Genomic DNA, 13,193 nt, shown 5'->3' with positions numbered 1-13,193 from the left:
ACCTTAATAAAGACAAGAGGAGACAATTGTTTTACTCTGAACGTTTACTTTATAACTTCGAAAAACAATTCAAATATACTAAAACAGTGGTTCTGTGTGAAAATGCAACGACCAGCGCTGTTGACTCCTTAATTTTGCACTTATCATTAAAGTGTGATTGTAAAGCGCCGATACAGCGAAATATTGAATTAAACATATTTTAATAATTGTACGAAAAGAAAAATTCATAAGCGAGTTTTGCAAAATTATTTTAAAATGGTTTTGACTTTTAAATTCCCAAAGAAGTACACAAAATTTTACACGGACTTTTCGAGTACACACGTCACTGCTTCGCTTTTTTGCAACAATACGGAATAGAAATTAGACATCTTTTCCCTTTTAGTTGTAAGTTGACATAATTGTGGTAATGTATATTTAATAGAGGTTACTATTGTTGTTCAGGTGGTGTAATAGTTTTCGCAGTCATGGCTTCAACATCGCAAGTCAGTCTGGATGGACAATTGTGCATTTATCCTGCTTACTTGAATAGCAAAAAAACTATTGCAGATGGCAGACGAGTACCCAAGGAGAAGGGATGTGAAAATCCAACGTGCAACGAAATTAGGGATGTCTGTACATCTGCTGGACTCAAACCAGTTGTAGAGACAAACAAAATCCACCCAAGAGAGCTTTACAAAGGTGACGCGCTGTACAAAGGCCGAATACGGGTGCAGCTCAGACAACCAGATGGAACGTTGGTGAATGAACAATTTCCCAACAAAAAGGCACTGCTACTTTTCCTTGGCTCCATGATACCCAAGTTAAAAACCAGAACACAGAAAGGGGCAAGCGAGGTTTCCAGCTCTGCATCAGGCCAGGGAAAATCCAAGAAAGGCCAAAAGAAAAGAAGATAGCAATCTTTTTTGAATAATGTCGTGTTTGTGGTGATGTGGTTGTTGCAGACCGAGATGTTTTCAAAGATTTTTTTGCAGACGGGAAACATTTTTTGCAATCTAAAGGTTTTGCTAAAAAGCAACTGTATTGCATCTGTATCTGCCATGAGCTTTTAATGTCAAATATTTACCATCACCTGTTTGTTTTTTATTGGAAGTGAAAATAAAAGGAACAGAAGTTGAAACTAATCAGTGTCTGGTTTGCATTCAATCAGTCCTTCTGCCCAAAGACCGATTAACATATCAAGTCCAAGGTGAATAGGTAAATTTAAATTTTGGACGTCGACATATTCCAGTCCACTTGCTTTCAACTTTTGTAACGGTTCCATGCAGCTAATGTCGAATCGAAGCCCACTTGGCTGAAAACAAACAAAAGTTTAAATTGTTTTCTTTGATTTCTGTGCCAGACAAAATTTTACAGCTAGTTTGAAGACTAAAGAATTTTTTTGGCATTTTTGTATGTATTACGTAAAACAAATAGAACTTTACCTTGTTCGAATTTTTCTGCATGTGTAGCTTTCTTTTATTGTTGTTTGAATAGTAGACAAATACTTCATTTTCTTCATCAATTATATTATTATTGAAGTCATTGTCTAAAAGTTCATCTTCCTCCTCATCTGATATATTCCCATCATCAAGACCTTTCCCCCTTGAAATAACAACGTGACCAGGATGGACAAACTTCACTGATGACTTCAGATTGGGAATTTTTCCTAAATAATGAAGTAGTTCCAACATAATAAAAGTCATCTTTACACAATCAATTGATCAACAACACAAGTAGTTTGTTACCGACTGGGTCTGTGCTTGCATGCAGTGGTGGAAGTCTGTTTGCATAGAAATCTAACGTCATCACGTTAATTCTCTGAAATTCCATGCTGACATCACTAACTGCAGATTTGAGTTGATCCAACATTTTTAGAAACTGACTCGCAAACTCTTTGCTGGCAACCTGGAAAAGTTTTTGGTAAATAAAAAATAATAATTTAAATGAAAAACCTCCATTACTTTCTCTTGGTAATTGACAGGAAGCCCTTTTCTAAATCCTCTATGCTTATCTGTGCATCGATCAATAAGATGTGGCAAAGTTGTCACCAGATAATCACCCCAGCAATGATTTTGGAAGGTACTGATTGTAATGTGTGTTGACATACCACAGCCTAACAAACAAAAGCAATTATTCTTGAGTGCACCCATGTGATTGTGGGGGATTTTACCATCCTTGACTTTTGCCTGGTGGACTGTTCCTCTAGGAAAGTATAGAAGATCTCCAGGTTTCATGGTCACCTCCATGAGGAGTTCTAGTTTGTCCATAACATCCTCATCAAGATCAGGACTACAATCTCTCGTTAATTCTTGCACTGGTGAATAAAGTTTCCAATCTTTTGTTCCACCAAGTTGCAAAATAAAAACCTGGGAATGCAAAGCAAATTCATCACAGTTATAAGTAAAATTGCTTTCAATACAAGTATGGTAACTGTCCATGTATAGCCTAAGCACAATGGTGGGGGTTTTGTAAAATACCTCCACATCATCATAATGAGGGGCCAATCCCTGTGTTCCATCAGGTGTCATGTAAATGTTGGATCCAACCAAGCACCCAAAGTAGGATTCCATAGATTCTTGAATCTTCCAAATTTCATCATGAAATCGCTGGGGCTGATGAAATTGTACCGTCATCTTTTGATCACCGAAAATATCTTTGATGTCGCCAATTCTTCATGAAAACAAATATACTATAACTGTTGCAAAGCATAATCCAGAACTTTACAAAAAAGGAATAAAGATCTTATAAAATAGGCTACATTACACATATCAATTACAACAGACTTACTGGACTTTTCCATCCCCCTGATAATTTTCTCTTGTTCCTCCAACAAATTTACAAGCATTGACATCCACAGTATATTCCACATCATTTGTTTCAACAATTGATTCAAGAATCTTGGGGCTGAATATTTGCTTCACATAGTTTTCCACCTTTTCATTCTGTGTTGTATCCTAAACAGCAAAGCAGTTAAAAATAGTTATCCCATTACACTTGAAGTTATATAGTATTTTGCTCTTACCAAGTCGCCAATCCGTTTGTTCACAGGAATATGCAGTGGTTTTTGTTCCCAGTATTCAGTGAAAAACGTTTCTAGGGAACATTCGAGGCCTAACAGAGACTTTAAAAAGTCTTTAGGACTGGAGAAATTAAACACACTTTCACTGGAAGATATTTCCTTTAGTAAAGAACATTTTTCTTCTTTTTTGATCTTTTTCTTCGATCCACCATTTGAGTTGGCTCCTTTCGGTCGTTTTGATGTCTTTCTTTCTTCAACCTTTTTGTCACATTTTGTCGTTTTTTCGCAAAGACCGGCTTTAGCCTGGACTCTTTTGCTTTTGTTAGAAGGCATTCTCGTCTAAAAAAACTGATTTTAGCGAAGCATTTTGCATGTGTTTTCACTTGACTAAACACCGAGCATTTACAATTTTACATGAGGCGTTTTTATTTATGTTTTGGAGGTGGGCTCTGTTTTCAACAAAGTAGAAGTGAGGTAAATTTAACTCGAGGTATGCAAACTTTGTTTTGAAAGATTTAAGTTTATTTCGCATTCAAGTGACTGGAGCAGCATCAATTTTTACAAATATTCATTTAAAATTTGTGCTTAACGCCAAGGAGTAAACACGTGGGGTATATTATTACGTCACAATAAATCACTAGAGCGTGATATGTGTGCGGCACCGGTGCATTGTGGGGCCTCTTTTGCCTTTGCGCTGGTGAAGTTCGGTGAGTAGAAAAATGGCTCTCGTTATTCCTGAGAAATTCCAGCATATTTTGCGTATCCAAAACACCAACATTGATGGCAGGCGCAACATTATGTTCGCCATGACCGCCATCAAAGGTGTGGGTCGACGTTTTAGCAATTTAATCTGCAAGAAAGCGGATGTCGATCTTTCGAAGCGGGCTGGCGAGCTCACCGAAGATGAAATTGATCGTGTGGTTACCATCATGCAGAACCCGCGCCAATACAAGATTCCTGATTGGTTTCTCAATCGACAGAAGGATGCCCGCGATGGCAAGTTCAGCCAGGTCTTGTCTAACCAGCTCGATAACAAGCTCCGTGAGGATCTGGAACGAATGAAGAAAATCCGTGCCCACAGAGGTCTTCGACACTACTGGGGTCTCAGAGTGCGCGGCCAACACACTAAAACCACTGGTAGACGTGGTCGTACCGTTGGTGTGTCCAAGAAGAAGTAAACATTTGTCTACCAAGTCCCAAAATTTGTTATCTATGGGGCTGTTTCTGCATCGTACACTGACAATTGATTGTGCTTTACTGATCTGTTGGAATAGTTTTACCATTTATTGTGAATGTTTGTGTTCACCTAACTGTGTGGCATAATTTGCTGTCGTTTGTTAGTGTTTCATGGAATAATGGAATTTTTCTCTGTATTAGAACGGTGCAAACTGACATTAAGTTTTTGTTCACTATTGGTAAACTGTTTTCACGCCCTTCAGTATGTTACATGAAGTTGTCATTGTATGTTTGCAGACCTTGGGACCTTGGACCTTGTAATTGTTATATTAGCAATGGAATTTTAATTACTGCTTGTAGACATGGCTTTGCAAAAGTCCCTCTCATGCCTGCTTCAGGCAGCAAAGCAAAACCAAAAGGTATGGTGGTTTGTTTTGTAAACCTTTAATCCTTGTGAGCATTAGATGTACTATGTATATAAAAGATTAACTTGAATTAGTTGCATACCCTTGGATTTCTTTTTTTTCAAACCACCTTTGGTTAAATTAATTTTCTATTTGCGATAAAGATCTAAAAATGTTGATTGCAGGTTTTGAGTTGCTCACTTCAACGTAACTATGCAACTGAATCCTCGTTTTCGGCCAAGCCGTTTGATTTGCATAAACTTGATCAAGGACCAGAAACTACATTGAATTGCACCAAAGAAGATGCCATCAAATATTATACGTATGTTAGATAGTGTAAGGCAGTGGATTTCTTGTATTGATGTAAATCTTTGATTCAGAAATTGAATTTGTTTGTTGCATGAAAGTTTTCTTAATGAGTGACATATTTTGAACAGACAAATGCAGGTAATTCGTCGAATGGAACTGAAAGCTGATCAACTTTATAAACAGAAAGTTATTCGAGGTTTTTGCCACTTGTATGATGGACAGGTGTGTATAAATCAACTTGTCAATTTTCACTTTAAAACCAACCAGGTTTTCTGAACTTTTATGCTTGCTGTTAAGGAAGCATGTTGCGTTGGAATTGAAGCAAGTTTAACTCCAAAAGATGATGTAATCACTGCTTACCGAGCTCATGGCTGGGCTTACATTCGTGGAGTACCCGTGTCAAAAGTGCTTGCAGAACTTTTTGGTAATGTCTAATTTTTGTATTTACACGTATGGTTTATGATTGTTTTCTATTAACATTTCTATTCTCAGGTCGCAAGCTGGGTTGTGCCAAAGGCAAGGGTGGTTCCATGCACATGTACAGTGACAATTTCTATGGTGGAAATGGCATTGTGGGGGCACAGGTATAATATATATACACATATATACATATTTTTAATGATACATTGGATGTGCAGTGGTGCAGACAATTCTTTCATTAGCTTTGCACTTTTTGTGCTGATTCTGTATGCACAACATATATATGTAGCAAATTTATGACTACGGGTGTATCACTTGTTTTCAGAGGTATCACACATATAAAGTAATATTCAAAGTGTTTTTCTATATTTACATTAGGTTCCACTTGGTGCTGGTGTGGCCTTCGCTCACAAGTACAGAAACACAAATTCGGTTTGTGTAACTTTGTATGGAGATGGTGCAGCCAACCAGGTAGTTTTTTTTTATATATTATCCACTCCTTCAAACTCCTTTTCTTTAGTTAGGTGGTGTTGAAGTAGCTTAGTATTTAATACAACTTAATACTTTATAATCTTGCTTTGCATGTTATTGCCAAGTGTTTCTATTGTTAAGTTGTATCTATGAATGCTTGTGACCTTTAAGGCGCATTACATTACAGACTGCAAAGCAATGACTGCTTACGTTTATCAGAATACTACATACGCACTTGATCTTTCAGTTCAGGCCCAACTAATTGTGTTTTTATCTAAACAGGGGCAACTGTACGAAGCTTTCAACATGGCAAAATTGTGGAGTCTACCTTGTATATTTGTGTGTGAAAACAACAGGTATATATTTTGTTCATCTGTTGCATAAAATGTTGTCATATATAACAGTCGAAATTGGCACTCAAACATTCAATATAGCAATGTTGATTAACCTCATCTGGGTATGAAACATATTGTTTCTCCTAACCACTCAACGTAATTGATTTCTTGGGTAAAATTAAATTATTTTTCCTGATACAAACAAACCTGTATTAATATTTTGTAGATATGGGATGGGTACCAGCATAACACGTGCAGCTGCAAGCACTGATTTTTATACCAGGGGTGATTATATACCAGGCATAAGGGCAGATGGAATGGATATATTGGCTGTAAGGGAGGCTACGAAGTTTGCAAAGGATCATGCAGTGAACCAGGTATTAATTTTTAAAATAAACTCCCGCTTTATACAAAAATGGCATTTTCTGTTAATTCAGATAATTGAACACTGTTTTTCTCCTTGGTAAAAGGCTGACTTAACAATATGACTGTTTGTTTAAAATAAATGAAACAGTTAAACTTTCCCTCAATAATAAACTTGTCTCACCAAAAATATTTGTCAGGGTCCAATTTTGATGGAGCTTGTCACATACCGTTACCATGGACACAGCATGAGCGATCCTGGGACCAGGTGGGCCATAGGAAGAAACAGTTGTATTGTAGAAAACGTTATGTAGACCTTAAATAAGTTTCTCCGGCATTGGAAGTTGTTGTTATTGCAGTGGTGGTAGCAACTAAAAAGTAATTACTATTTTGTAACACTAGCATCAGACGCTAAGCAATGTAAAGATGCATAATACTAGTAGGAAGATTTTCAGAGTGATTACATGTAGAGAACTAAATTTCTTCATTATTAGTGTTGTGTTTATATTTTTAAATTTCCGTTTTCTAGTTACCGAACTCGTGATGAGGTGAAGGAAGTTAGAGAGATTCTTGATCCAATCTCAAGTTTCCGTGAAAAAATAATGCAAGCTGGATTTGTGACAAAACAAGAAGTCAAGGTTTGATTTTTTAAAAGACAAATATTATATATTGGCTCCTATTTCCATTTGGCTTGTTCTGTTCCGTACCGGACATCAGCATGAAGAAATTTTAAACCTTTATGTAACCAAAAGAAGTTTCGTAACATGGATGAAATAAGTGACTCCATGTACATTCTTTTTCCAGGCCATTGACACCCAAGCCAAACAACATATTGAGGAGGAAACTGCTAAAGCACTTGCATCTACTGAACCAGAAATAAACGAGCTTGCCAATAATATTTACATAACAGAGCAGGGATTTGATGTGCGTGACTGCACGGTATACTCCAAACTTTACCATGCACCCAATGCTTAAATCAAACTTGTTTTTCCATTTGTTTGTTTTTTTGTAGCTACACAAAAGTATTTATAATGTTGGCCATGCTTTTTATTGCATGAGTGAAGTTCAAATAAATCTTTGAAATTCACTATTGGGGTAAATGAGCCATTGTTGTCCTACCTGATCAAAGGAAGCTTTTTTTAGCTTTTACCTTGGAGTTGAAAAGAAGGTTCAAATGACCTCTTGTCACAGGTATGCAGAGTATTGAGTAACAGTTGGCCATTGTTGAAAAATATTATGTCTAGAAGAGGCAGACAATGGTTTCTGTTGTGGTTGGGTTGAGAAGGAACACCTTTTGATATACCAAAACAAGACCAGTTTTCCTAGCTAAGAAGTTCATGGCATGGCAATCTTGAATATTTTACTACTCCCAATGTCCTTTTGGCTATCCCTTCTAATAATACTAAATGGTGCATTTTTTCTGATATACAAAGTCCAATCAGAAAAACAATTTATTTGCAACAAAAAGCTGAAATAAAAAAGACATCACCCAAAACTCCCCACGACAAGTAACACCTGTACAAAGTTACCACTCTTTCGACATGTACTGTGCAATGTGAAGCGCAAGAGAAGTATTTAGGATTGCACAGCTGTGATCCAACGCTAAATATTTTGAATTGATGAAAGTATTCAAATGCAAATCAATTTGGCTTTAGGATTTTAACAAGAGGTTCGATCTCAACATTTCAAGTTCGTTGTCCGAAGTGTCTGGGTCATTTTCACTTATCAGCCTTTCTCTGTAAAGTAATGAGCTACAATGATTTGTAAGCTATAGACAGTGCACACACTATTTCAACCAATCAGTGCAGCTGGTGTCTAACTACAAAGGGTAACTAGCCAGAAAAAGACTTTCCAGTTTGTGGTAAGTGATCACACATTTCCAAAAATAACAGAACTACACCAATTTCAATCCTATCAACCCAAATGTTGCACATGCATTGTTGCCATAAGAATTGTCATACATGTTACCTTGGCGACAATCTGTTTCCTTTGTCGATGTAAGTGAGAAGTTTTCCACATGACGCCAGAAGGAGACCAAGATAAGGGGGTGAAGGGTGGAGAGGTCTCGACAGAAACTCTGGGTGAAATTGAACCGCAACATAATATGGATGATCTGCAAATGGATTTTTGAAAAAAATTAGCATTAAATTTGTTGAAGGTTCCAGTCAGTTGATAGATGGGATTTTGTAGGTGAGCAGATGATTTTAAATAGGGATATTTATATTTTACTAAATTTTCAGGAAAATGTGGAGCACAGTTAAACCGATATAGGTTCCACATAAATACCTATAACTGCACAATCACTTGCATTCTTCTGGGAATTTTACTTTTTATTTATAACCCATTCAACTTTATCACATATTTTTAATCTTTATTACCTTTAAGTTCCATGATTTCCATTCTCATTCCTTCCTCATCGTGACCAACGAAGTTAAAACCTTTTTCCTCGAACAGATGAATAAAGCTGGGATTGACCTCATACCTGTGGCGATGTCTTTCGTCAACAAAATCACATCCATTGTAAAGTTTTCCTAAACAACAAAGTTTGTTTGAGTTGTATTTCAGCATGGTAAACAGTTTGCTCTCATTGAATACAAAATATATTATTAGAAAGATTCTGTTTTCCACAATTTTGTCAATTTTGAAACTTTTCTTGTGAAGAAAACTATTTATTTGATTGATGTTTTCGTCAACACACAAATGATGTTCATCATGAGTCAGGACAATGACCAAGAAGAGCTTTAAAGTTGCATATTATTTTATAGATTTGGCATAACTATGCATTGCATCTAAAACCAATTACAACTTGACCTTAAATCAAATTCAAATTTTATCACATTACCAAGTTTTTCATCAACAACAATTTTACTTCTTCCACTTACGCAGTACAGAATGCTCTGATTTAAAGACTGTTCTTCTCTTCCCAAGTCTCATAGTTCCCCCCATATCACCAGGATTATGTTCGGGCATGTCGATTACAACAGGGTGTTGGGTGTCTGGGTTCATCTCTGTCGAGTTAGCATCTAAACAAATATATATTTTGCTGTCACTAAAAACCTTTCAATTATACAAATTCTACGTCAGAGTGCAGCAATTTAGCAGGACATGTATACAAACACTCTGTTGGGGAAGATTTTTGAAGAAACTGATGCAAAATTTGATACTTTTATCTGCAATTTTGAACCAAATACTCACCAACCATATTAAGAACATTCCTCGCGAATTCAATTGTCGCAACCTGAAGTCCGAGACAAACACCCAAGTACGGTTTCTCATTGGTCCTTGCCCAGTTGGCTGCTGCTATCTTCCCTTCAACTCCTCTTGTACCGAAACCTCCGGGAACAAGGATTCCACTGTAATGAGTTTTTTATTGAGATATTTACGTCTTGCAATCAATTTTAGTCTAGTTTGGACATTTTTTTAATTATTAATTATATTTAAAGCATGATTGTCACATTATTAATAACACCAGCGTTGTACGACGTGACATGCTGTTTATATATTTCTATTGAGACTTTTGTTATCAGCTCATCTTCAAAAAAGTAAAGTTTTCAATGCTTTACACACAGAACTAAATATGTGGCAATGTTATAATTACTCTGCAATGCACAGCTTTCTCCATGCTTCATGGTAAGAAACTGGATCTGACTTTTCGGTTTTTCCCTCCAAATCAGTTGCGTCAATTATCTGTGAAAAACACAAGGGTTGAAATCTTCCACATAAATATTCAAGACCACTGGACTCACAGATAAATCCAATTTTCTGTTTACAGCCAATGCTGCATGGCGTAGAGATTTGATCACTGAAGCGTATGAATCTTCCAACCTTGTGTATTTACCAACAAGGGCTATGGTGCATTTCTTCTGTATTCTGTCGTACCTAAGAAACCAAAGTTTTTGTCGTATTTTTGGTTTACATGTTTTTGATCTTATCATACTTTTCAGCAAGGTTTTTCCATTTGGTAAGAAGAAATTTAGCTGGATATGTCGGCAGACTTAGTCTTTTCTTAAGATAGGCGGAAAGATTTTGTTGTTCCAACACTGACGGGACGTGATAAATTGATGAAACATCATGAACGTTAATAACCTGCATGCAAAATTTGACAGATTGTTCTTTTACAGAGGTTAATAGAAGGGCAACTTAGTAATTTGGGATAAACTAGAAATTAGTGTTTCTCTTTTTACAGAAGTTTTCTTCATCCTAATACTTTTCATTGCAGTAAGGAGTCGCAAAAACTATTTTATGAAACACTTATTTACCTGATCTGGTGCAACATGGCAAAAATTGGAGATTTTGTCTTTGACAGACATTTCAATTGGGGAAACACTTCTACAGACAATGAGGTCAGGTGAAAGTCCAAGACCTCTCAAAGCACGAACACTGTGTTGCGTTGGTTTAGTTTTCTGTTCACCGGTTGAACTTGGCTGTAAAACACATTCACTTACATTGAACCTTCTATACAATAATTCACATATTTTATCATGTGTTACTATTTCTTTATTTTTCCAACAACTAATTACACCAGCTTGATATGCATGGGTGGTTGTCCCACAATAACTATTTTTTTACCTGTGGCACCAAACTGACATGGATGTTGCAGAAGTTTTCAGCTTTCACACGAAACTGAAATTGTCTGAAAGCTTCAACAAACGGCATTCCTTCAATGTCACCAATTGTTCCACCAAGCTGCAACAAAAAATACACATATTGTAATACCACAATCAACATATTGTTTTCACTCAACAACAATTTTTACCTCAATAATGCAAACTTCTGGTGGTTCCTGGTCACCATTAACAGGGATTTTCACCACTCTTTCCACCCATTCCATGATGGCATCGGTTACATGTGGAATTACTATAGATAAGGCATAGGTTTATGCAACATAGTTGCACACAAAAAAATCATGTGAAGATTATTTACCCTGTACAGTCTTTCCTAAGTAGTCTCCTTTCCTTTCTTTGCTGATAACATGTTGGTAAATTTTGCCTGGAAAACATTAACAACCTGAATGGTTGATATCAATAATATGAAACAATTCAACAAAACAATTGATGTTTTTTCAAGATTGACTTTTTGAAAGAAATTTTTACCTGTTGTGATATTGTTGTCTTTGTGGAGTTTGACGTTAAGGAATCGTTCATAATTTCCGAGGTCCAAATCCACCTCACCCCCATCATCCAACACGAACACTTCACCTGAACATAAAAATAATTTAAATTGTCACACAACGTAAGTATCTCAAATCTATTTAAATCATACAATGGATTCAGTTTAAAAATAGTTTGCATGGGGCTTAACCTTGATTGATTGTTGGATCAAACCTGTCAGCAAAAACCAATTGACCCTTGATACATAATAAGTTACTTTCATCACATTGTTTGCACAACATGGTTCGCAAAGTAAATACAGACTGTTCGACCTACCATGCTCGTACGGAGAAAACGTCCCAGCATCAATGTTTAGGTAGGGATCAATTTTTATTGCTGTTACTCGCAATCCACAAGATTTAAGAATGGTTCCAATGCTGCTTGAAATTACACCTTAAAACATTAAATTTGTTTATTATTACTATTAAAAATGTTTGCTTTTTTGCCAAAACTACAAACAGGCCATCAGCGCACCTTTTCCAATGCCACTTATGACTCCACCAGACACTAAAATGTATTTCATGGTTGTTGTAGATCTTCTAGCACTCATACCACTAGACAGCAATAAAAAAAAACCCTGACAAAAGAAATATGAAAAACCATGAGTATGACATTGTTATCACCAACATTGTGTCATCTCTGCAAACGGCTACTTGATATATGTGCGAGTGCGATGCGTAATACCATTGTTGTGTTCAACACACGCAACTTATGACGCGGAAGCCGATGATTGACAGCGACGAACCACAAGCCAGCGTATGTACGCTCAAAGCATAAGGTAACAACTGCTTGTAAAGTTCTCCTATGGTTTAATATCGTGTAACATATCAAGCGTCCGTAGGCCGCACAAGTGTTTGCGACATCAATTGTAAATCGTTCATACGATTGCTTATGCAGGGACCTAAGTCACTTACAACTCAAGTCGTAGTAGTGTACAATTTTCATTACAGACAAACACGTTTTGAAGCAAACCAGTAACCGAAAACTACCGATTTTGCCTCTAAAAATGCTACCAATCGATTGTTGAAACTTGACATATCACTAATGTTACGATAGGACATAATAAACCAAAACAAACCAGTACTTTTTCTTCTAAGAGGAGAGCATTGCTCCGTTCGAAGTCGCACTAAATCTAATCTGAAACACGCCGACAACACGTGTTTTAAAGTGGAAACCGCACAGCCTTCTTCTCGTGGTTGGTCTAGTGAGGCGTGACACCACGCAGTTGGAATCGATTCAACACCGTGCCATGTGGGTTCATCAGTCAGTCAGTCTGGCACACTAACTTTGAGCCGTGGCGCTGCTGGAAATCGCGGTTTCTCGAACCTGGAGTCGCACTTCTCATTACAAAAAGTGTCACTGGATATCATGTATTGTTTTAAAATTTCAGCTTGGTCGTAAGCTCCACTGTTTTACGCAACCAACTTGTAATTTGAGCACTCTCATACCACCAGATCGTCGAAACACCTTCGGCAATTTAGCGAAACGCACAAAAAATGCCCTATCAACTCTTTCTCTTCTTACTACTGTTTTGTAATAATGTCCATCTTACTTTAAAGTGTACAGA

The 13,193-nt window shown here is 36.8% G+C and overlaps 5 protein-coding genes across 6 annotated transcripts; 3 read left to right on the top strand and 2 right to left on the bottom strand.

Moving 5' to 3' along the window:
- Positions 1–336: 336 nt before the first annotated feature.
- On the top strand, positions 337–1,056 carry LOC145894991 (signal recognition particle 19 kDa protein-like). Its single transcript, XM_082983733.1, has one exon. It carries the CDS (start codon positions 465–467, stop codon positions 891–893), a length of 429 nt encoding a protein of 142 aa, XP_082839859.1. The 5' UTR covers positions 337–464; the 3' UTR covers positions 894–1,056.
- A 50-nt stretch (positions 1,057–1,106) lies between these two features.
- LOC145894974 (ribosomal oxygenase 2-like) lies at positions 1,107–3,375 on the bottom strand. 2 transcript variants are annotated; one of them, XM_082983705.1, is made up of 8 exons: positions 2,972–3,375; positions 2,767–2,912; positions 2,457–2,649; positions 2,150–2,345; positions 1,941–2,092; positions 1,725–1,884; positions 1,422–1,645; positions 1,107–1,291 (listed from the first exon to the last, which is right to left on the bottom strand). In XM_082983705.1, the coding sequence occupies exons 1-8, from the start codon at positions 3,329–3,331 to the stop codon at positions 1,118–1,120; spliced, it is 1,605 nt and encodes a 534-aa protein (XP_082839831.1). In that variant the 5' UTR covers positions 3,332–3,375; the 3' UTR covers positions 1,107–1,117. The 2 variants fall into 2 exon arrangements, with proteins under 2 accessions (XP_082839831.1, XP_082839830.1); XM_082983704.1 differs by having other exon boundaries at positions 2,767–2,933; positions 3,002–3,375.
- A 313-nt stretch (positions 3,376–3,688) lies between these two features.
- LOC145894999 (small ribosomal subunit protein uS13) lies at positions 3,689–4,472 on the top strand. The gene has a single exon (XM_082983736.1). It carries the CDS (start codon positions 3,718–3,720, stop codon positions 4,174–4,176), a length of 459 nt encoding a protein of 152 aa, XP_082839862.1. The 5' UTR covers positions 3,689–3,717; the 3' UTR covers positions 4,177–4,472.
- LOC145894988 (pyruvate dehydrogenase E1 component subunit alpha, mitochondrial-like) lies at positions 4,458–7,556 on the top strand. The gene is made up of 11 exons (XM_082983727.1): positions 4,458–4,593; positions 4,764–4,900; positions 5,016–5,109; positions 5,185–5,311; positions 5,380–5,471; positions 5,686–5,778; positions 6,061–6,134; positions 6,340–6,490; positions 6,677–6,744; positions 7,006–7,114; positions 7,281–7,556. The coding sequence occupies exons 1-11, from the start codon at positions 4,537–4,539 to the stop codon at positions 7,449–7,451; spliced, it is 1,173 nt and encodes a 390-aa protein (XP_082839853.1). The 5' UTR covers positions 4,458–4,536; the 3' UTR covers positions 7,452–7,556.
- A 353-nt stretch (positions 7,557–7,909) lies between these two features.
- On the bottom strand, positions 7,910–12,259 carry LOC145894971 (CTP synthase 2-like). The gene is made up of 15 exons (XM_082983700.1): positions 12,101–12,259; positions 11,903–12,019; positions 11,570–11,674; positions 11,400–11,465; positions 11,233–11,333; positions 11,046–11,162; positions 10,736–10,900; positions 10,414–10,562; positions 10,223–10,355; positions 10,075–10,163; positions 9,672–9,829; positions 9,359–9,499; positions 8,855–9,007; positions 8,445–8,589; positions 7,910–8,212 (listed from the first exon to the last, which is right to left on the bottom strand). The coding sequence occupies exons 1-15, from the start codon at positions 12,174–12,176 to the stop codon at positions 8,128–8,130; spliced, it is 1,800 nt and encodes a 599-aa protein (XP_082839826.1). The 5' UTR covers positions 12,177–12,259; the 3' UTR covers positions 7,910–8,127.
- Positions 12,260–13,193: the final 934 nt, after the last annotated feature.

This window comes from Ascidia mentula, chromosome 3 (assembly GCF_947561715.1).
Source record: "Ascidia mentula chromosome 3, kaAscMent1.1, whole genome shotgun sequence".
Lineage (NCBI taxonomy): Eukaryota > Metazoa > Chordata > Ascidiacea > Phlebobranchia > Ascidiidae > Ascidia > Ascidia mentula.
The sequence above is the reverse complement of the archived record's forward strand: the minus strand, read 5'-3'. Positions and strand labels throughout refer to the sequence as shown.

Coding starts and splice junctions, on each gene's coding strand:
- LOC145894991 (XM_082983733.1), top strand. CDS start 465: ATGGCTTCAACATCGCAAGTCAGTCTGGATGGACAATTGTGCATTTAT.
- LOC145894974 (XM_082983705.1), bottom strand. CDS start 3,331: ATGCCTTCTAACAAAAGCAAAAGAGTCCAGGCTAAAGCCGGTCTTTGC. Junction 2,913..2,971: donor AATACTATATAACTTCAAGT/GTAATGGGATAA, acceptor CAGAATGAAAAG/GTGGAAAACTATGTGAAGCA. Junction 2,093..2,149: donor CCAGGCAAAAGTCAAGGATG/GTAAAATCCCCC, acceptor TTTGTTTGTTAG/GCTGTGGTATGTCAACACAC.
- LOC145894999 (XM_082983736.1), top strand. CDS start 3,718: ATGGCTCTCGTTATTCCTGAGAAATTCCAGCATATTTTGCGTATCCAA.
- LOC145894988 (XM_082983727.1), top strand. CDS start 4,537: ATGGCTTTGCAAAAGTCCCTCTCATGCCTGCTTCAGGCAGCAAAGCAA. Junction 5,312..5,379: donor AGTGCTTGCAGAACTTTTTG/GTAATGTCTAAT, acceptor TTCTATTCTCAG/GTCGCAAGCTGGGTTGTGCC. Junction 6,491..6,676: donor AGGATCATGCAGTGAACCAG/GTATTAATTTTT, acceptor AATATTTGTCAG/GGTCCAATTTTGATGGAGCT.
- LOC145894971 (XM_082983700.1), bottom strand. CDS start 12,176: ATGAGTGCTAGAAGATCTACAACAACCATGAAATACATTTTAGTGTCT. Junction 9,008..9,358: donor ATCAGAGCATTCTGTACTGC/GTAAGTGGAAGA, acceptor TTTGTTGTTTAG/GAAAACTTTACAATGGATGT. Junction 8,213..8,444: donor GGAAACAGATTGTCGCCAAG/GTAACATGTATG, acceptor ATTACTTTACAG/AGAAAGGCTGATAAGTGAAA.